The sequence below is a fragment of the Trichomycterus rosablanca genome, chromosome 7, assembly GCF_030014385.1.
Source record: "Trichomycterus rosablanca isolate fTriRos1 chromosome 7, fTriRos1.hap1, whole genome shotgun sequence".
Lineage (NCBI taxonomy): Eukaryota > Metazoa > Chordata > Actinopteri > Siluriformes > Trichomycteridae > Trichomycterus > Trichomycterus rosablanca.
This window is the reverse complement of record NC_085994.1, coordinates 26,285,385-26,308,865: the sequence shown is the minus strand read 5'-3', so window position 1 is coordinate 26,308,865 and position 23,481 is coordinate 26,285,385. Positions and strand designations below refer to the sequence as shown.

At 40.7% G+C, this 23,481-nt stretch overlaps 1 protein-coding gene across 1 annotated transcript; it reads right to left on the bottom strand.

Moving 5' to 3' along the window:
- Nucleotides 1-14,705: 14,705 nt before the first annotated feature.
- Nucleotides 14,706-15,770, bottom strand: LOC134318320 (rhodopsin). Its single transcript, XM_062999179.1, has one exon. It carries the CDS (start codon nucleotides 15,768-15,770, stop codon nucleotides 14,706-14,708), a length of 1,065 nt encoding a protein of 354 aa, XP_062855249.1.
- Nucleotides 15,771-23,481: the final 7,711 nt, after the last annotated feature.

Here is a 23,481-nt window from a genome sequence, read left to right as displayed (position 1 = left end):
GGTTGGTGTGAATAAATCAATTGTGGGAGCAATTGTAAGAAAATGGAAGACATGCAAGACCATTGATAATCTCCCTCGATCTGGGGCCCCACGCAAGATCTCATCCCGTGGGGTCAAAATGATCATGAGAACGGTGAGCAAAAATCCCAGAACTACACGGAGGGACCTGATGAATGACCTGCAGAGAGCTGGGACCAAAGTAACAAAGGCTACCATCAGTAACGCACTACGCCGAGAGGGACTCAAATCCTGCAGTGCCAGGCGTGTCCCCCTGCTTAAGCCAGTACATGTCCAGGCCCGTCTGAAGTTTGCCTGAGAGCATATGGATGATCCAGAAGAGGATTGGGAGAATATCATGTGGTCAGATGAAACCAAAATGGAACTTTTTGGTAAAAATTCAACTCGTCATGTTTGGAGGAAGAAGAATGCTGAGTTGCATCCCAAGAACACCATACCTACTGTGAAGCATGGGGGTGGAAACATCATGCTTTGGGGCTGTTTTTCTGCAAAGGGGACAGGACGACTGATCCGTGTTAAGGGAAGAATGAACGGGGCTATGTATCGTGAGATTTTAAGCCAAAACCTCCTTCCATCAGTGAGAGCATTGAAGATGGAACGTGGCTGGGTCTTCCAGCATGACGATGATCCCAAACACACCGCTCGGGCAACGAAGAAGTGGCTCCGTAAAAAGCATTTCAAGGTCCTGGAGTGGCCTAGCCAGTCTCCAGACCTCAACCCCATAGAAAATTTGTGGAGGGAGTTGAAAGTCCGTGTTGCCCAACAACAGCCCCAAAACATCACTGCTCTAGAGGAGATCTGCAAGGAGGAATGGGCTTAAATACCAGCTACAGTGTGTGCAAACCTGGTGAAGACTTACAGGAAACGTTTGACCTCTGTCATTGCCAACAAAGGTTATGTTACAAAGTATTGAGTTGAACTTTTGTTATTGACCAAATACTTATTTTCCACCATAATTTACAAATAAATTCTTTAAAAATCCTACAATGTGATTTCCTGGATTTTTTTTCTCATTTTGTCTCTCATAGTTGAAGTGCACCTATGATGAAAATTACAGACCTCATCTTTCTAAGTAGGAGAACTTGCATAATCAGTGGCTGACTAAATACTTTTTGGCCCCACTGTACATCAAAGTCCTGTGAAAAGCCTTCTTAAAAGGTCTGAAAAGATCACATAGAGGTCCCATTTGCTTTTTTAAATATTATGTCCAACAAGCTCATGACCAGGTGTCCAAATACTTTTGGCCATATAGTGTATGTGTATTTGTATGAATCCATTTTTGTGCCTGTGTATATAATGTTTTAAATTTGACATGCGGACATGAAGTAAGCTTGAAACATGATAAAACACAGAAAGTCATCGCTGTCATCTTTATAGTACTGTATAGAACCAATAACCTGTCTGCCGTCATCCTGTGTACAGACTTTTACTACTGTATGTAAGTACTAGCAGCTTGTGGAAGAGATATGACTGTTGCCTTTTCTTGTATAAAAGAGAATTTATGAGAAACCTCTACCTTGAGGAACATACTATTGTACATTTATACTTCTCAAGCAGAGGCAGCAAGTCATAAAATGTGTAATTTATACTTCAAATCAGGCATGTTTCTAAAATCCAAAGAGGACCTGAGCATTGAGCCATTTCTTTAGTGTGGATATAGAACTGGGATTCATCTGATGTTATTTAAGGACGAGGCAGACTATCATGCGTGATGCCTGCCTTTTTATGATAGAGCACTTGTGTATTGTCTGTGGTCTCTCTGCAATGTTCTCTGAATTTCAGTGCTTTTTTTCCTGTGTTGATGAAAAGCAGTACATGTATATGGGTCTTTTTTATGAAACACTATGCATATAGAGATACTACATTGTCCATAGCTTTATTTGACTCATGAAGCTATACATATTGTTAGTCTAAGTACAAGTAGATGTTGACTTATCCAGTAAAGCTTTTTTTTTTCCTTCAAATGAACGCAATGTATATGTAGCTATTGAAAAGAAGTCTGTGAATGCTATTTTTATTATCAAATAAAGTTTTCCATTCAAATTGACAAAATCCTTGTTTTTATTTGTATTGTTTATTCTTTTAGTCTGGTAGACAGTTGTTGCTTTATAAACAGTGAACTCAGAATTTATTCTGACCCCTTGACTTTTTGTGCACTTTTTTGTGTTGGAGATTTGATTTGGATTGTATATAACTGACATTTAACATCATTTAAAACTCAAAAACTGAAATATATTTAATAAACATTTAGACTCTTTGCTGTGGCCCAAATTGCATCCTGTTTGTTTTAATTATCTTTGAGAAGAGTTTGGAACTCAGTTGGAGTCCAACGGTTGCAATTTAAATTGATTGGGATTAGTTTGGAAAGGCATACACCTCTGATAATAACGGCCCACATTTTGCACTAAATTATCAAGTCTCAAAGGCCAAGGAACTGTTTGGAAATCAGATCAAATGTACAAAATCCTTGTTTTTTATTAGTATTCTTTATTCTTTTAGTCTGGTATTTGGGTTTTACATGCCTGCATATGCACTTACTAACACCTTCACTAGATCTCCTCAATTCACCTATACCTTCTATCCTTCTTTACTTTTACAACCACCTGCCACTGCTCTTTAATTAATGCAGAGATGGAGAGGTGTCTTGTATGCCTGCAATTGCATTTGCATCAGGAGACCAGAAACCGCTGCATGTAGATGTAGCCATATGCCAGTCAGAAGAAAGATGTGCAATCACTTTACAGATGTTGAAATTAATGGTAAAAGAGGATGAAAGGTGCTAGTCCTTTTAAAGCCAACAATGGTCTCTACTATGGAGCTACTCTTGTAAACTCAAAGAGGGTGGAGTTCCACCCAACTACACATTTCTCTTTGTCCATCCAGGGACGTTCTATGCTATAAGAGGGAGAGATGCGTTTATCAATGTTTACTTGAGTCTGGTGCAAAATTCTCTGGTACCATTTTGTCCACAAGATTGAGACAACATATTACCACTATGGCCAAAGTTTTTAAATCTGAAGGAATATGGCACAAACCAGCTGGTATATTTCTTAGGGCATGACATACATGTCCACAAGGAATATTACAGGATACCAGAGAAATTTGCTTAGAAGGTGAGTTAAAAGATTTGTTTTTTTGTAATCAAATCTATAAAAATTTTATTAATGTTGTGTTTAATTTTCAGAAAAAAATCTACATTGTATTATCCAGTAGTGAAAAGGAGCAATAAGAAGAGGTTTTGGGCAAGAGCCCTGACACTGAGAATGCCATGCCAGTGTTATCTTATCCTGTAGCACCTTTAAGACAACAAAAAAGGTAGCCAAATCGAACTGTTTGCACAAGCACATATATTGCCCTATAACATCTTTTTGCTTCATCTTCAGCAATGCCAACGAGATGGAACACATGAAATTCATCAGCATTTGCAATATACCTTTTAAGAAAGATTTATGTGTTTGCTGTGTCTGTCTGTGCCCTTCAGAACAGAACATGCAATGCTGTTATATTCAGTGTGAAAAAAAATAACAGCATTAAAAAGACCAAGCTGTTAGTGCTGATGAATGGTAAATGAATAACTGAAACAACTTTTTGATGTGGGGGTGGGGGTGTTATCTGGGGTGTATCAGCAGTGATCCATCAAAAGTAATCCCTCTATTTGACCTTGAGCCAGGGTCCTCATTGGATGTTCCAGTTTCCTGCATAGGCTGTCCTAGTAGTCTGCATCAAAGTGGTATCCCAGTGGCTCATGTTTAGTTTCCCAGTGGTCTCCCTCAAAGGTGTCAGCCCTGAGGAGCTCCAGTGCTTAGTGTGGTGGTGCTGGAGGTGTTATTACTGATCCAGATGTCCTGAGGTCTTCTAGTCAGGAAGTCTGAGATTCAGTTGCAGAGAAAGGTGTTTAGGCCCAGCGACCTTAGCTTTCCAATCAGGTGCTGAGGAATGATGGTTTGAATGCTTAACTGAAGTCTATGAACAGCATTTGAAAATTCATTGCAAGTGCATTTAAATGTTTTATAAAATGTTTTAAGTACTGATAATTTTTTATAAGAAGTACTTTTTTTTTTTCAAGACTTGGTGCATTAATCATGGATGTAGCTGCAGCAGTACTGGACATTGGCTTTGAGAAGATGATGGATCCACCAAGCATGCTAACTATGAACATTTAAATCTAGAAGACAAAGTAATATGAAAAAAATGTGATAAATAGGCAATACTAGTGCTGCAGGAAGTTCAATGTGACTTACAAATCAGAAGTGAGATGTGGGCAGGTTTCGGATACTTCTGGACTGAATAATGTACAAAAGTGTAAGCTAGACACTTTGTTTCTTTGCTGTCAGATTGACTGATTGCTCATTATTAGTACGTAGTAGTTTTGAATGCTTTCACAGTGCGCAATTTTATTTTAAATTGTAATTAGGTACCCAATTTTAAATTAGGTATTCTATATACAGTACTATACTATATATAGTATAGTATATAGTATACCTAATTTAAAAATGGGTAACTAATTACAATATATACTTTTTAAAGTATACAAATAACAGTAACTTCATTCATATGTTGGTATTTATATGAAATGTTTTGTAGTATTATTAACATGAATTATTATAAATTAGTGAGAAATTTTTCCCATCTATTCTCCATCTATGGGACTTCTACATTTTGTTGTAACATTTATGTTTACATTTTTTAAATAAATATACTGTATATTTTTTAACACCCAGGTAGAGTGGTCTGGGTCCTTTCTGTTAAGTTGTGGAGCTAATGGTAGTTACTATTAGTACACATGTTGAATGCAGCATACATGGTTACACATACAGATGTTAGTGACTCGAGTGATAATTGTTTTGCCAGATGACTGTGTTAAAGTATTTCTGAAACAACAAAGTGTTTGTAGTTAAATGATGTTATTCTAATAAGTTTTCTTATTTTTCAATCAGAAGGGTTTAAAGTTAATTAATAAAAAAGGCACAACCTAGGTTTACGCAATTATGAAATCAGTCACTTTCTGATGGTGTAATGTTCATGTAAGTCATTTTTCTCTCACCAGTTCTTCGCTAAAACACTCAAAGCATAACATATACAATGGTATTTAATAAGTGAATAAAGTAACCTGTGGTAATGAGAGAGGTATGAATATGTAGGTACAAGACTAATACTGAGAAATTATATATGATTATCTATGAGTGATCAATCAATGAAAAATTGATTGAAAAGTGGAGGAACAGGAGAGTTTAGAACATAATTGAAGTGTATGCTATCAATTAATAATGACATGATGCTAAACAGGGGCCTGAGCTGTTGTCTTTGACAATGGCTTTCTCGTTCTTCGTCCTCTTTGTTGAAATACGGAGCCTGAAGGTCAAGACTCTTGACATGATCTGGTGAAGAGGTTTAATTTTATATGCAGAACCAAACTAGATTTAAAAAACTTTACCTTAGCCAGTGATAAAATCTCAGATGTGACCAGTTTACTATGACAGTATGAAGTGGGTCGATGTGGAAACCTTCCACATGAAAAAACCTCCAAGCTCTGTCTGAATGAAACACTAAAGGCAAACTAAACAACTGAGCTAACTCATAAATCTGTGTCAGCTGCTTCAACTAAATGACTAACTCACAGCAAAAATCTTCTGCAAATCTGGGAATGTAGCCAATGAGAAATTGACCTCCTAAAATTGTGTTAAAATCTGATGCTTTTTTCTTTCCACCACAAAGACAATGGTAGCTAGATGGTGCTGTAAGCTTAGTTTTGACATAAGTATTCTAAAATGGCAAACGAAAAGAGTGATTATAAAAGTTAGTACGTGAAACAAAATACTACAAGCTAACTAAAAATTACACTGAATACCAATATATAGATTTAGGTTTAACCTACCAGGTCCTTTAACATGAAAGCTGTATTAAACTTATTTAGGTGAATAATAACATTCCTAACATGCAATTCAAGGTTTTTCAAATTTGCATATAGTTACTATAACTACTGGCATAACATAATTCCTAACCATATATCTTGATTCAAAACATATTCATGAAGAAAATATTGAGGTCAGTAAAGTTTAGGGTGTGTGTGTGTGTGTGTGCGTGCGTGTGTGTGTGTGCGTGCGTGCGTGTGTGTGTGTGTGCGTGCGTGCGTGTGTGTGCGCGTGTGTGTGTGTGTGCGTGCGTGCGTGCGTGTGTGCGTGCCGTGTTTTTGTTTGAGTTATTGCTGTTAATGTCTTTAGCCAAATGGTGGTACCCAGCTAACAATTTTTGGTTCCCAGAACGTTCCGGGAACGTTAGTTTTTGGTTCCCAGAACGTTCTGGGAACGGATCATTTTGGTTGCCCTTTGGTTCCCCAGGAAAGTTTTCTTTACGGAAATAGAACGTTCCCGTTTGGTTGTGCATTATAGTTGTGGGAACGTTCCCCTAACGTTCCCGTAACCTTAAAATTATTGAAACCTTAAGGGAACCTTGTACTAACCTTTAAATTATTGAAACCTTAAGGGAACCTTGTACTAACCTTTAAATTATTGAAACCTTAAGGGAACCTTGTACTAACCTTTAAATTATTGAAAACTTTAGACAACCTTGCAATAACACTCCGGTAACACCGGCAGCCCGTGTCGGCTCTGACTCTTTTTGAATGACTGCCCAGAATCGGGCCAAATACACTGGCCCAAATCCGGTAGCCAGATCTCCGCCGACTCTCCCATAACTGGGCCGGAATAGCCCCCGAAACACTACGATACCATTTATTTACCGTTTTCTTCTCCTTTCACATCCTCAGATAAAATAGTAGATTTATGCTACAGATTAACTACAGATTGTGCAGCAGAAAGTATTTTATTAAGATAATTGCAGCAAGTAGTGTAATAATAATCATCAGAATATTGTAGTGAGTGTGGAGGTGGGGCTTCTGATTGGAGCGAGGCTGCACCTGTGGGTGATAAAAGAGGAGCGTGTGGGAGACGCGAGAGAGAGGAGAGAAGCCATTGTAGTATACGGATGAATGAGCGTCTGGGCGGCTGGAGGAGTTCGGTGCTGGTTCGGGAGGGTGTCGTTCGCTGTTGTTAGAACAGCCGGCGATGAAGATAGTTAGCTAGGTGGTTTAGCTGTTCCTGTGTGAGGAGGGGAGGCACAGCTGCTTCCTGTAGAAAGATAGGTCGGGGGTTAGGAGTTCCGCCGCCTATTATTCAGAGTCCAACCTGTGTGATTTCTAGACAACGGACAACGCTACAACCACGGACCTTAAAAAGGGAAGCTGGTGAACGGGAGTCCAACTTGTATGATTTCTTAATAACGGACAACGCCACAAGCTCAGACCCCGGGGGAGGGTCTCGCCGGCGGGCGAGTTAAGTAACGTTTTTATATTGTCTTTAGTGTTTGTGTTATGTGTATTTTAATAATTAATAATAGGGGAGGTAGGGTTGTTGGCGGGTAGGTTCGGGGATAAGTTAAAAGACCCGTTGGTGTTTCAGGTTTGCCTTTAAATGAATTTTGTAGTGGTGGTTTTCTAGAGTGAATATTTATTAACTCCTTAAGTGTCGTGGATGTGTTTTTAGCGTGCAGTGAGTTACACGGGTGGGTTAGCTTGGCTATCTTCTGGATAATACTTGTCCGATTTACCTGAACCTCTTTTCCTTGTAATTAAGTGGTTAATAAAGATGAACTGAGTAACTTATCTCCGTTGCGTGTGTGGTTGTTCCAGTCCCTGATCCGGACCTTACCGGTTTAATAAAGGTGGTGGCAGCATTACGCAACCTAGTTACATCTAAAGTTTATTACATTGGTGGCAGCGGTGGGATGAAAATAGGTACCCTGTGTACCAGGGCTAAAGTAGAACAGGAGGGTAATGGGATTAGTGGAAAGAAAAATGAAGGTAGTTCACAGTGGTCTGTTGACTCTTTGGCTGAACAGTTGAATATTGCGCAGAGGAGTTTGGGGCAGTCAGAGAGGGCTGCTGTGTTTGAGCTACTTGAGCGCCATCAGTCAGTCTTTAGTATGGGTGAGACAGATTTGGGTCGGACCCATTTAGCTTGGCATCAGATTGATACTGGTGATGCAAAACCCATTAAGTTACCCCCACGGCGAGTTCCCCTTCATTTACAGGAGGAAATGGCGGAACAGGTAAAGAAAATGCAAGCAACTGATGTTATTCGTCCTTCAAATAGTCCTTGGGCCGCACCTGTAGTGTTGGTCAGGAAGCCTGATGGCAGTTTGCGGTTCTGTGTAGATTACCGCAAATTGAATGATGTTACAAGGAAGGATGCCTATCCCTTGCCTCGTATTGACGATGCTTTAGATAGTTTAAGTAAAGCTTGTTGGTTTTCCACACTGGACCTAACTAGTGGGTATTGGCAAGTGGAGGTGGACCCAAAGGATAGGCATAAAACAGCATTTAGTACACGGTATGGGACATTTGAATTTAATGTTCTGAGTTTTGGCCTCTGTAATGGTCCAAGCACGTTTCAAAGACTAATGGATGTTGTATTAGCTGATTTACAGTGGAATACTTGTCTAGTTTATTTGGACGATATTATTGTGTTTGGACGTACATTTCAGGAGCATTTATCTCGTCTGGATGAGGTTTTGTCCAAATTATGTCAGGCCCATTTAAAGGTAAAGCCCTCCAAGTGTAATCTTTTTGCCACGCAAGTGCATTATTTAGGCCATGTGATTTCAGCAGAGGGAGTTAAGGCCGACCCTGCTAAGGTTCAAGCTATACGTGAGTGGCCAGTCCCTAAAAACCAGACTGAGGTAAGAAGTTTTGTGGGCTTGGCTTCTTATTATAGACGTTTTGTAAAGGGTTTTGCAGAAATGGCTGCTCCTTTGCATCAGCTTACCGAGAAGGGAAGGCGATTTAAATGGTCTGAAGCGTGCCAAAAGTCCTTTGAGCGGTTGAAGTTAAGTTTGATGTCGGCACCCGTGCTGGCTTACCCAGACCCTAACAAGATGTTTATCCTGGATACGGATGCCAGTGATATGGGCATTGGGGCAGTGCTATCCCAGGGGGATCCAGGGTCTGAACGAGTGGTGGCTTATGCTAGTAGGGCACTGACTAAGCAAGAACGTAAATATGCAACCACCAAGAAGGAGTTATTGAGTGTTGTTAGTTTTACTAAGTACTTTAAGCATTACCTTTTGGGAAAGGAGTTTATGCTGCGTACTGATCATAATTCGTTAAGGTGGTTGCATAATTTTCAGGGCCTGGAGGGACAGATAGCTAGATGGGTAGAGCAGCTGGCCAATTTTCAATATAATATTGTTCATAGGCCTGGAAAATTCCATACTAATGCTGATGCCCTTTCTAGGCTCCCTGGGTATGTTGCTGATGCACCCTTTTTGGTGCCAGAGGATAGTGAAAATGCCTCGCCTGTAGTAAAACCAATAATTCGAGCAGTTCAAGGTTATGAGGTTGGGGGAGGAGAGTTGGATGAGATCGCCAAAGCCCAAGCAGAGGACCCTGAATTACAGAGAGTGATTCAGTTAAAACAACAGGGGGATGGAGGACGGGTAGAATTTTGGCAGAATCCTGTGTTGCAGAAATATTCTGCAGTGTGGTCCCAACTACAGGTTCAGGGTTCTAGGTTGGTGAGGGTATTGCCAGCTCACTCTGATGCTGCATTACAGGTTCAAGTGGTTCTGCCTCAAGTATTGGTGCCTAAAGTACTAGCTCAATTGCATGATTCAATAACAGGGGGACATCTGGGAGTACAGAAGTTACAGGCAAAAGTAAAAGATCGTTTTTACTGGCCTGGGTGGTTTGGAGATGTTAGACAGTGGTGTAGGGAATGTGTGGATTGTGCTTCTCGAAAAAGCCAGGGTGCCAAGCCATGTGCTCCCCTCCAGCCTTGTGTAGTGTCGCGCCCTTATGAGCGAGTTGCGTTGGACATACTTGGCCCCTTGCCTGAAACAGGGGGGAAAAATAAGTACATCTTGGTGGTGAGTGACTGTTTTTCGAAATGGGTAGAATCGTTTGCCCTTCCTAATCAGGAGGCTATTACGGTGGCCAAAGTATTGGTGGAGGAGTGGGTGTGTCGCTTTGGTACTCCCCGTAGTATCCACTCAGACCAAGGTCGGAATTTTGAGTCTCTGCTGTTTAAGGAGATGTGTGGGATGTTGAACATTAATAAAACACGCACGTCCCCATACCATCCAATGTCTGATGGCTTGGTAGAGCGGTTTAATCGCACACTTCTTGCAATGTTGTCTTTGTTTGTGGAAGATAACCAGGCTAATTGGGATCTGTTGTTGCCATATCTAATGATGGCATATCGCAGCAGTGTGCATGCTAGTACAGGATTTACTCCCTATAAAGTCGTTTTTGGGAAGGAGATGGTGTTACCTGTCGATGTAATGCTAAATTTGGATGGAGGGGAGAAGTTTTCTTCTGCTAGTGAGTATGTCTCTCGGTTGTCTGAAATCCTTTCTACGGTAGTCCCTGCAGTAAAAAGGCATCAGATCAGGGCTTCAGGTCGGCAGAAGATAGAGTTTGATTTTAAGGCCACCTGTCAATATTTTTCTGAAGGAGAGTTGGTATGGGTTCAGAATAAAGCTAGGAAAAGAGGATTGAGTCCTAAACTCCAGAGAAGATTTAAGGGCCCTTATAGGGTTTTGGAGAGGATTACTGATGTGTTGTATAGACTGGTGCCAGTGCAGGGAGGACCGGAAACAGTGTTGCACTTTAATCTGCTTAAACCATATCTCTCTCCCTGTCCAGAACCTGCTAAAAAGCGCGAGCCACAGCGACGACCTTCCAGGCTACAAAAGTCAAGACATCAAGGAGAGATGTCCTGGGGGTCTAGCTGGGTCCAGCGCAGACAGCAGATGATGGAAGGACAGAATAATGGAGAGTCTGCCCAAGAGGTTATGGGGGAGAGATCTCATTATGGTGGAGTGGAGGAGAGTCCAAGCGGAGGTCCCCAAAGAATGGATGAAGGAGGGCCGTCAAGTGGTGGAGCTGAGTTAATGCCTGTGACCGAACCTCTGCTGGGACAATCAAATAATGCACAAGAGAATTCGGGGAATAAGGAGTGTATGATGACTGAGGGAAGACGTCAGAGAAGGGCACCTGTGTGGGCTAAAGACTATGAAATGTTATAGTGGTGACTCGGGGACGAGTCTGTTGCGTTAAGGAGGGGGAGAGTGTAGTGAGTGTGGAGGTGGGGCTTCTGATTGGAGCGAGGCTGCACCTGTGGGTGATAAAAGAGGAGCGTGTGGGAGACGCGAGAGAGAGGAGAGAAGCCATTGTAGTATACGGATGAATGAGCGTCTGGGCGGCTGGAGGAGTTCGGTGCTGGTTCGGGAGGGTGTCGTTCGCTGTTGTTAGAACAGCCGGCGATGAAGATAGTTAGCTAGGTGGTTTAGCTGTTCCTGTGTGAGGAGGGGAGGCACAGCTGCTTCCTGTAGAAAGATAGGTCGGGGGTTAGGAGTTCCGCCGCCTATTATTCAGAGTCCAACCTGTGTGATTTCTAGACAACGGACAACGCTACAACCACGGACCTTAAAAAGGGAAGCTGGTGAACGGGAGTCCAACTTGTATGATTTCTTAATAACGGACAACGCCACAAGCTCAGACCCCGGGGGAGGGTCTCGCCGGCGGGCGAGTTAAGTAACGTTTTTATATTGTCTTTAGTGTTTGTGTTATGTGTATTTTAATAATTAATAATAGGGGAGGTAGGGTTGTTGGCGGGTAGGTTCGGGGATAAGTTAAAAGACCCGTTGGTGTTTCAGGTTTGCCTTTAAATGAATTTTGTAGTGGTGGTTTTCTAGAGTGAATATTTATTAACTCCTTAAGTGTCGTGGATGTGTTTTTAGCGTGCAGTGAGTTACACGGGTGGGTTAGCTTGGCTATCTTCTGGATAATACTTGTCCGATTTACCTGAACCTCTTTTCCTTGTAATTAAGTGGTTAATAAAGATGAACTGAGTAACTTATCTCCGTTGCGTGTGTGGTTGTTCCAGTCCCTGATCCGGACCTTACCGGTTTAATAAAGGTGGTGGCAGCATTACGCTACCTAGTTACATCTAAAGTTTATTACAATATTATAAATAAGACCAATTACAAAAGCAAACCAAAATGACAGCTATATAAATACTATATGTAGAAAATAACATATTGCACACACACACACACACACACACATACAGTATATATATATATATATATACAGTATATATATATATATATATATATATATATATATATATATATATATATATATATATACAGTATTTATATATATATATATACAGTATATATATATATATATATATATATATATATATATATATATATATATATATATAAACAATATAAACAATATAAAGAAGTACTGTTTGTTTGTTCGTTTATCAGGATTTTAACCTCATAACACAAGATTCATCAATTCACAAGGTTAAATCGAACACAGTCATGAACAAGTTAGTGTCTCCAATTCACCTCACTTGCATATCTTTGGACTGTGGGAGGAAACCGGAGCACCCAGATGAAACCTACGTGGACATGGGGAGAACATGCAAACAACACAGAAAGGACCCAGACCGCCCCACCTGGGGATCGAACCCAGAACCTTCTTGCTGGATCTTGTGACCTTGGCTGATGATCTACATATATCTACATAATATACTCTCTGTTAACAATGTTAAAAAACTGAGACATGTGTTTATAACTTTAGGATTAGATTGTTGTAATGTTGTAACTGCCCAGTTGGTTCAAAATGCAACAGCTGTGGAACTAGATGGTTCGATCATATTAGCCCTATTCTATTGTCTCTGCACTGGCTGTCACTTAATTACAAAATACTTTTACTAACCTGCAATGGCCTGGCTCAACAGTGTTTGAGTGAACCTATTGAACACTCCTAGAAATTTGTAGTGATCAGGGATGTTGGACTGCTGTTATTCAGTCTGTCTTATCCAATCTCTCAGGTTTGTTGGCAGTAAGGGAGGTGGACCCTCACGGCTGTGTTAACTCCTAATTCTCCGTTTTAGTTATGTTGTGAAAATTAGGGGTTCCAGAGTCTCATGATATTCTCTGTAAAACTGACATCTTACTATTAATGATTTTATATCACATTTCATTTTTTATTTTTTTTATTCTGACGTGGAAGCCTGCTAGTTTGAGATTGCTGTGCCAGCAATGCCGCTCCTGCTGGATATGCAGGAAATCTGTGGTGCCTTCACTTAAAATGTCTACAACTCACCATCAGACTTTATCATCAACTGGACTGAATAATCAAGAATTCCTATTCTTTTTTCTTTTACAAGTTAACTTTTTGTTCAAAATTATTTTTGTTTAAATGCATATAAATAAACTTGATTTAATTTGATTTGTTTTGATATCTCTCTGTCTGGTAATGTATTGGTACCAGATACCATAAAGCTCCTTCAGATTTTTTTGACAAATTCATGTCTTAGTGGATCAGAGCTGTTTATTTAACACACAAGGTGGGTATCATACAAACATAGGAAATATTTCGGAATATGTTCCTTAGGATTTTAGGCATGTGAATTCAAACATATAAAACGCTGGTGTAATTCTTTGACAATCTTGATATTGAACGAAGTTTAGAAACCTGTTTTGCATGACTGCAGTTTGTATATCATCTGTGTGTCCTCTGTGTATGTATAGTTTAAACAGCATGCTGATTCATCCAGACCAAGCAGTAATCCATGGTATCTTATTATTGCATGCTCCTTTTATGTTACCTTACCTGTCATGTTTGCATTAGTGATGAAAGTGTGTGTGTGTGTGTGTGTGTGTTTGTGGTCTGTGCATGTACAGGTACATCCTCAAGGTGAATAAGATAAAGATAATTATATTCAGCTTATTCATCACTCTCCAACTGACCTTGGAAAAGATAAACATGACGTGTATGCTTATCGTAAATGCTTTATAATCAATTTTTAAAATGTAATACTGCATAAAACGTACACAGCTTTTTATTTAAGGTGACTTTGAGTTGGCTCACTCCTAAGCAAGTGTAGGCCTATATAAATCACACTGTATTGAAGGGAAAACTATTTGTAATCATAGGTAATAAATACGTAGTATATTGTTTACTTATCTAAACTCACTTGAGTGTTTAAAGAATGTAAAATAATTGAACTGTTTACATATCTGCAAACATGCCTGTCACCAAATTGTAAAAGATGATCTATAAATAGTGTTTTTTCACTGTTGATGTAAAATGCCATGTAATGCATTTTAAGAGTCGGAAACATAATAATTTGATACACCACTAAATCTCTCTTTTCAGATACGTTTGGTTTTATTTATTTGGAAATGCTAGTGTAACGTTGGTTAACATTGCAGATTAATTAAAACATGAAAGAGGTAAATCATTTGCAAAGTGCTTTTTATTATTACATTGCTTTGATTACATGCCTCTACATAAGTATCATAAGGAATCCAAAATTACGAGTGCTAAGATATTTTTTCCTTTTGCTACATTTGAAAAACAAATAAACAACAAACACCTTAAGCACAATCATGCATGACTTACAGAAACAACTTGGACGTTGCCCATCCTCTCTATTAACTGTCTTTAAGTTTAACCAGTTGGGATTGGTAATTACACAGAAAGGTTAACAGACAGATTCTTCCTTAAGTATTTGCAATCACTTGAATCTCTGAGCTGAAGTTTTTATCATGGTCTTGCTGGCCATTCCATGGAAGTCCAGCAGGTTTTCCTACAGCATGTAGCTTTATGCCGGGGACACAGAGCTGGAGGAGACCGATGAGGCCTCTGTCTTGGAGGTAGTGGTGGAGGCTCCTTCCTCTTCCTCGAATGGGTTCTTGCCACAGCACAGGGTGGTAATCATGCAGTGGCGAAACTGCTTGTTCATGCAAACATAGATAATTGGGTTGTAACATGAAGAGCTTTTTGCAAAGAAGGCGGGAAGGGTCATAAAGACAGGTCCAAACTCAGTGCCCTGATGGGTAAATATGTACCAAGAAACACTTGCATAAGGCAACCAAGCAGCCAAGTAGCCAATGAACATGATGATGACCATGCGGGTGACCTCACGCTCAGCTCTCTGGGTTGTCTCAGACTCCTGCTGGGCAGCTGCAGCCTCCTTGACGGTGCAAACCAGACGACCATAGCAGAAGGTGATGATGAAGAGTGGTGTCAGGAAATGTACTGTGAACATGTAGATGACAAATGACTCATTATTGAACCCCTCAGCACGGGTGTAGTAGTCAATACCACATGAGCACTGCATGCCCTCAGGAATATAACGAGACCAGCCAACCAGTGGGGGCACAGTACAGGCCAATGCCATGACCCAGGTGAAAGCTACGCCCATGATAGCGTGGTTCTCTCCAAATCTAAAGTTGCTCATAGGCTTGCAGACAACAATCCATCTCTCGATGGACAGCACGACCAGGCACCACAGTGAGTTAATACCTCCAAAAGTTGCAAAGAAGCCCTCTAGGTTGCAGCCAAGGCGCCCAAGAACAAAGTAGCCATGCATGGATGTGTATATCGTTGTCGTAAAGCCACCAAACACCATTAACAAGTCAGCAACAGCCAAGTTCAAGAGGATGAAGTTTAGAGGTGTCCGCAGCTTCTTGTGCTCAATGGTGACATAGAGTGTAAGGAAGTTGATGGGAAAGCCAACAAGGATGAGGAAGAACATGTAGGCGGCCAAGGCAGCAAATGCCCATGGTGCCACTAGGTAGTACTGAGGGTATTCATAAGGACTCCTCACGACACCAGTGGCATTGGACATGGGCACGTAGAAGTATGGACCCTCTGTTCCATTCATGGCTGTGGTTGAGTGGTGAAGTGCCCCCTGGTCTTTGGCTATGCCGGAGGGACAAGGTGCAATCAGTTGGGTCTGTGGTACAAATGGACTGTGTGTGTAGCCTCTTTGCTTTATAATGAACCCGGGATTAGCTTAGGTTTCCAAGCTGTCAGCAGAACATGATTTAGGCCACGGATTATAAAATAATCCTATCCATCTTTTTATTGCATATCTGGCTGCTCATCAGTTATTAAGATTACCTGTACAACTCCAGCACATCCATACTTTACTACACTTTGCATATAATAGAGACTTATAGAGCATGGACATTAAAATTTCTAATTTACATTAAAAAGCCATTCAGAACATAATTTAAGAGCATTTTTTCTTTAAGAAACATTTTTTTCCCCAACACCAATATTATACTGTGTATGAGCACTTCTTGGGATTTCTGCAGGTTATTGTAAGTCAACTATTTACAGAAAGTGTCTGGAGATGGAAATTAAACCTAGGACCTAGGTATTGTTGTGTGGTACCCATTCTACTAGGATCACCTAGTGCATAGATGCATAGATAAGCATTTTTGTTTTAAATCTAATGCAGACAGCTGCAGAAAACCAGTGAAAGAAATACTGCAGTTGGGTGACATGGCTGTATCTGGGTAGACTGACAGGTACAGTGATTGTGCAACGGTTTGATGTTAGACATTGGAAGACCTGCCAAGAGATTGCTGCAGTGGTCCTCAAGACGACTAAAGATGTTTGAGTGGTTTCTGTTAAATGAACATGGTCAAATCCTTGCAAAGTTGTAAAGAAAAACACGTAGAACTACAACAAAATTTCTTACCTTCCAGGATTGCACAGTTTTTACAGGAGGCTTTGAGATGTTAGTGGTTGTAGGCTAGTGCATTAGTGCATTAGACCACTGCATGTCGTAATTTACTGCATGTAAATGTTTAAAAGAGATTTTGAATGTTTAATTTGTTATGGCACTGACCTTTCAGCTAAGGAAAGGGTTAAACAGTGGTTTTGCCTGAGCATGCACTGGGCTTATCAAACTTTCAGTGGTGTCGGATTTAGAGATTAGAAGAGAATTTTGCACACTTAACATCCTTAAGCTGCTTTCTCACTACTATGAACACATCCTTTAGGTCATTTAGAGGATCTACAATGGCCTTTAGTTCCAAAGTATTGCTAGTTAAAAAAAGAATTCTGCCTGTAATAAAATTGATAGGTTAATATGTTTATAGGAAGTTTTTTTAGTAATTAATTTGCAATACACTACATTTAAATCTGATCACTACTGATAAATCACATCTTACTATAAGTACAAAGGTTTACGGTGTAATAAAAATACATACTAGAAATATAAACTCTATCTAACAAATCTGAATATTGTCATTCAGCAACAAAAAAAATATAATAAAGGTTGTAAAACATTAAAAACTTAGAAATGTAACCATACATTAAAGCATCATACAGTAAATAAAAATCACAGCTTGATTAAAATATAAAGTTTGCTGTACAAAAACTGACAAATATTATAGTTCAGTAAAATATAATGGTTGTAATACCTAGTGAGCTCTCTACATAGAAAGCATTTTACCTAGGGATCATTCAATGCTTTCTTAGCGGTGAAGGCAATCCCAGCATTCAGTGAAGCATAACTTTTCTCGCCAAAGATTTCAAATTTGGTGGTCGAATGTGGAGTAATGAACGCTTTTCAAATGTAAACAAATTCTCATTGATTTTTATTTTGTATAAAGATGTACAAGTGTAATTTATTTGCAGAATCGGGCTTGTCAGTGACAATTTAACTGTTTTTGGTACACAGAGTGAGATTTTAGCTTACATGCTAGTGGGTTGTGTTGCTGCCATTGGTTTGAATGGCCTGAGGCTAACTGTGTTAGCTTAGTAAGCGTAAACTAATGTGACATAATCTCTGTCTAAGTAAAGAGTTTGAATAATCGCCTAATAAGTTTGATGTATTATTAGACATCTTACTTAGGCAGCTGCCTAGGTAGGCAGCAGACAGCAAGGCAGCTCACTTGGTTTTTAACCAGACCCAATGACTCATTCCGGATGTCATAAAACAACCCAGACAAACATCTAAAGAACTTCGGGCCTCATTCGCCTTATGTCTTCAACCATGTCTTCAACAGAAAGGAGCGCTAAACCACAAAGAACTCTGAGGAGTAAGCAAGGTGATTCAGATTCACAAGATGGCAGGCCCATGCGATTGCGGATATTTAACTCAGTGGACCCATGAAGTTACGCAGTGTATCAGCAAGGTGCTTGATGAAAAACTGGCAAAATTCACAGAAACATTGGAAGTAGTGGCGGCCAGAGTCGAAGACCACACTAAGAGATTAGATGAAGCGGAAGGGCGGGTGTCGGGGATGGAGGACGAGCTGGCTGGAAAGAGGCAGAAAAAAAGATTCAGCAGCTGTCCAACAAACTTGACTACATTGAGAACAGGTCTAGACAGGACAATATTAGAGTGGTCAGGCTGCGAGAAGGAACGGAAGGTAGGCAACTTGTCGACTTTTTTTAAACTTGGCTCCCCAATGCCTTGGGTCTAAAAACGAAACATGGCCGTATCAAAATTGACCATGCACATAGAAGTCTGGGGGTACCGAACGGCAATCGCCCGAGGCCCGTTCTTATTAAGTTACACAATTCCATGGATAAGTTTCTGATTCTGGACGCACTGAAGGGTAAACGGCAGCTGACACATAAGGGACAAAGAGTGTTTTCAGCAAGACTTCTCCTCTACTGTTTAAGAAAAGCGGCGCAGCTTTAACAAGGTCTGTGAGCAGCTGATTGAAAGAGACATCTGATTTATTATGCGCTATCCGGCAACTCTGTGCGTGACACACGATGGAACCAAGCATGCATTTCAGTCCCCCACCGATGCACAGGTGTTCCTAGATGGACTTAAAAACTAAGTGTGGCATTGGACGACAACATGGGTGAGCTTGAACTGGAACTGATGACAATTAAAAAGATGTTTAGACTGCCTTGGTAACTAAGGAACATTTCATGCTGAATCTTCGTTTTACTGTTTTTTTCTGAATATTAGAGTTTCTTTTTCGAAGTTTGTGCAAATAGCAGTAATTATAGTCATACCGATTAACAATATTTTACTACTGTTAAATATTAAATTTCTATATTGGTCGTTGGGCCGGGAGTGAGGTTGAAGAGGGTCATTAGGTTTCCAGGGGATGCAGCGTTTTCCCTGGCGGATGGGATGCCTTTCTTTCGGCGACTCTTCTCCTCGCAGGGTCTCAAGCCCTAGGGTTTTTATAAATAGTTGGCTATTGATAGTAGTTCAGGTGTTTTTTTTTGTTTTTTGTTTTACAGTTTTTTAGATACTTGGCACACATAGCCAGGTATGTTACTGACAGCGCTTTACTTATTTCTTTTATTGTAGTATTTTTTTAAAGACTACAGCATGCATATATTCAGTTTACACCCATGGTATTACTATTGGTGCATATAATACTTCCAGTCAAAATGCCCAACACACGGTACAAGCTTTCCGCTTTTATTTTTGGTAAACTTTATGAATGGGGTTAAAGTAGTTTCTCTAAATGTAAAGGGGGTTAACAATGTTGTTAAATGGCAGAAGAAGTCATTTTTGAAGAAGGGGAATGCTCAGATCGCTTTGCTTCAAGAGACTCACTTAACAGATATAGAACATATGAAGCTAAGGAGGGGATAGGTGAGTCAGGTTTTTTATTCATCTTTTAACTCAAGAAGCAGAGGGGTAGCCATCTTGATGAGCAAGAAATTATCATTTACCCTAGAAAAAGTGGTGAAAGATGATGCAGGGAGGTTTGTTGGATAGAGTCAGTGACAGTGTCAGTGTTATAGATATTTGCACATTCTCTGATCATAAAGTGGTCTGGGTTACGCTACACCCTCCTCACCAGGATCCCTCTTCCCATCATTGGCCACTAAATTCATCTCTGTTAAGTAGCCCAGCATTTGCGACATTTTGGGAAAAACAATGGGAGTTTTTTATGCTCACAAATAGTGCACCTGATGTGGACCCGTCTTTGCTCTGGGAAACAGCTAAAGCATATATGAGAGGATCTATTATATCATACACTGCCGCTCTTAGGATGGAATCTTTAAAGAGACAGCTGGAGCTAGAACAATCAATTAGACAGCTGGAGAGGGAGGTTAGTAACTCACCTTCTGAGCACTTGCGGAAGAGGCTTGAGGTTAATCGTTCAGCACTTGATCAGCTTTTAACGAATAAAGTAGAAACTTCAATTCTGTTTGCTAGGCAAAGGTTATATGAATATGGAAACAAGCCGAGTCGTCTTCTAGCCCTGTTGGCAAGGGGCAGGGCCGAATCCAATATAATAGCATTACTCAAAGACAGTGGCGGAAGTACATTTTATGAAGCTAAACAAATAAATAAAATTATGCAACAGTTTTATAACAAGCTATACTCTTCGGAATGTGATTCATGCAGTGACGTAAGGGGAAAATTCCTTGATAAGATTTCCTTACCCTCTCTAACTATCGAACAACAGGCAAAGCTAAACAGTCCAATATCAAAGGACGAGGTCCGGGATGCTATTGGTGCCCTCCGTAGTGGCAAGGCACCAGGCCCTGATGTGTTTGGGCCAAAATTTTATAAAAAAATGTGAGGGCATATTGTGGAGCCTCTTACCAATATGCTGTTGGATTCATTTAAGAAAGGCCAACTTCCTTCAACATTAAACTTAGCACATATACAGTATGTCTCATTAAAAAGAAAAAAAAAACCTTCAAATGAATGTGGTTCCTATAGGCCTGTGAGCCTTATTAATGTGGACTGTAAATTGCTTTCTAAGCTATTAGCTCTGAGGTTGGAGCCGATTCTACCTCTGCTCGTTGGCCTGGACCAGACAGGCTTCATTCAGGGAAGGTTGTCACATACTAATTTGAGGAGACTTCTCAATGTGATACATTACTCCTATCAAAAAAATAACCGGGGTATTGCTGTGTCATTGGATGTGGAAAAAGCATTTGACCGAGTTGAGTGTGGCTATATGTTTGATGTTTTTGAGCGTTTTGGGTTGGGAAGAGACTTTGTGGATGAAGATTCTTTACTCTTCCCCCAAGGCCTGCGTTACAATGAATGGTATGACTTTACCCTCATTCCCATTACAACGGGGTACCAGGCAAGGGTGTCCCCTCTCCCCTTTAATTTTTGCACTTGTGCTAGAGCCCCTGGCAGAAACTATCCGTTCCCATCCAGCCATAAATAGTGTTTCTTTAGGTAAAATCACACACAAAATAGCTTTATATGCTGATGATATTCTCCTGTTTCTTACAAACCCAGAGGTCTCGGTCCCGGCTGTCCTGTCTGTCATAGACTCATTCAGTGTGATCTCAGGTTACAACGTCAATTATAGTAAATCAGAAGCTATGCCTATGGGGAAGTTTCCCAATATCAATACTATTGCAAACTTCCCCTTTAGATGGTTCGCATCGGGTTTTGCTTATTTGGGGATAAGGGTGTCACCAAATTTGCAGGATTTATGGAAACTTAATTTTGCCCCTATAGTTCGGTCAGTAAAAGGTGATTTGGATTGTTGGAACGACCTACCCCTGTCATTAATGGGGAGAATTAGTCTGATCAAAATGAATGTTCTGCCTAGGATCCTCTACCCAATGCAAATGCTACCGCTTTGGTTATCTAGGAAAACATTAACTGATCTAGAGAGAGCATTCATCTGGCACAGCAAAAAGCCTAAAAATTCTCCAACTACCAGCAGAGCAGGGGGGTCTTGCTGTACCAGATCTAAGGTTTTATAATTGGGCATGCCATATGTGTTTGGTTTGGGAATGGTTACAGTGTCATTTTTCCTTTCTGTGTGGAGTTTGCATGTTCTCCCCGTGTCTGTGTGGGTTTCCTCCTGGTGCTCCGGTTTCCTCCCACAGTCCAAAGACATGTAAGTGAGGTAAATTGGAGATACAAAATTGTCCAGACCTGTGTTTGATATAACCTTGTGAACTGATTAACCTTGTGTGTAATGAGTAACTACCGTTCCTGTCATGAATGTAACCAAAGTTTAAAAAACATGACATTAAAATCCCAATAAACAAACAAACAAACAGTGTCATTTATGCTCAGAGCCCTGTGTGGATGAGTGGTGTTTGTCACCTTTTTCTTTGTTAAGTAAACTTACCTCAGATAAGAGACTCCCTGAACTTAGCAAAAATCCCATTTTATTTAGTACTTTTAGGATCTGGCAAGAAATCAAAAAGTATATGGGAGAAGGTACTCATTTGTGGGTACTAACACAGCTTAATTGGAAATTATGATTTTCCACCTGGGGCTCAAAATAGCGTGTTTGATTACTGGTATGACAGAGGAGTAAAAGTGATTGGAGACCTCTTTCAGGATAATGTTTTGATGTCCTTTAACCAAATGCAGCAAAAATTTGACATTCCTCAGCAGCAGTTCTTTAGCTACCTTCAAATTAGGATAAGTAAGAATCCAGGATTTTCTATAGTAAATTTGCCCACCAAAGACATTAGTATGAATAAAATACAGTATAAGCTATGTGAAAAACTTTTGCTGCTTGCTAGAAAGTGTATTCTGAAGGAGTGGGTAAGAGACCTCCAAAAGTGACAGTGGTACAGGGATATCTTCAGAGTTTTACCCCTAGAAATATTAACTGCAAGGTTGAGAGGAAATGATAATCACTTTGATAAGACCTGGTCCCCATTACTGACTTATTTACCTCATAGCTTAAGGGTGTTACGTGGGAGAGAAAGGACTCAAGCGCGGAGTTAAAGTAAATAAAAGTTTATTTATTAACAGAAAAACAAAGAACATCACACACAAAACAGAACTGAAAAACAAACATAAGGAACCCCGATGGACTTCAGCTGGGGAATGCAGGCAGCAACAAAAAGAAAAGAAGAAAACTAAAAGACGCTGGGCGCGAACCCCGGCCGCTCGGGTGAGAGCCGGGCGCGTAACCAGCACGCTGCTGCAGCGGGGGACAGCAGATGACTAAATGCGCTTAAGGCGCTACAATTATTTTTAGCTACAAAGCCTCGAAATCGCCTCAGGCGCAGTTCGAGGTAACAGACGGCTCCGTTATCAGCCGCAGCTAGAGCCAATCTGTTAAAGCACACGAAAAGGGTGCAGATTCGAACCGGGTGAGCTGGCAGTACGGCCACGCGCTTGGCGGTGTCGCCACCCAGCGGTTGCAGAATCCCAGACTAAATGTTTTAAGCTACAAAGCCCCGAAATCGCCTCTGGCGCAGTTCGGGGTAACAGACGGCTCCTTCATCAGCCGCAGCTAGAGCCAATCTGTTAAAGCACACAAAAAGGGTGCGGATTCGAACCGGGGAAGCTGGCAGTACAGCCGCGTACTTAGCGGTGTCGCCACCCAGCGGTTGCAGAATCCCAGAATAATTGTTTTAAGCTACAAAAACCCCGAAATCGCCACTGGCGAAGTTCGGGGGAAACAGAGGGCTCCGTCATCAGCCGCAGCTAGAGCCACTCTGTTATGAAAACTGAGTAAAGAGAACCGGTTAACAAAACCGTTACACAAGCTCCTAGTGCGGATTCGAACCGGGGGTGCTGGCAGACCAACCGAGTGTCTTACCGAGTCGCCACCCACCGGTTGCCGAATACCACAGCTAGATTAGCTAGGAAGACATTAGCGGTGAGAGGACCAGCGCCGTGTCACAGGGCTGGCTTCACCCGCTAATGC

What these genes read in the sequence shown, in the direction of transcription:
- LOC134318320 (XM_062999179.1), bottom strand. Translation starts at nt 15,770, where the DNA reads ATGAATGGAACAGAGGGTCCATACTTCTACGTGCCCATGTCCAATGCC.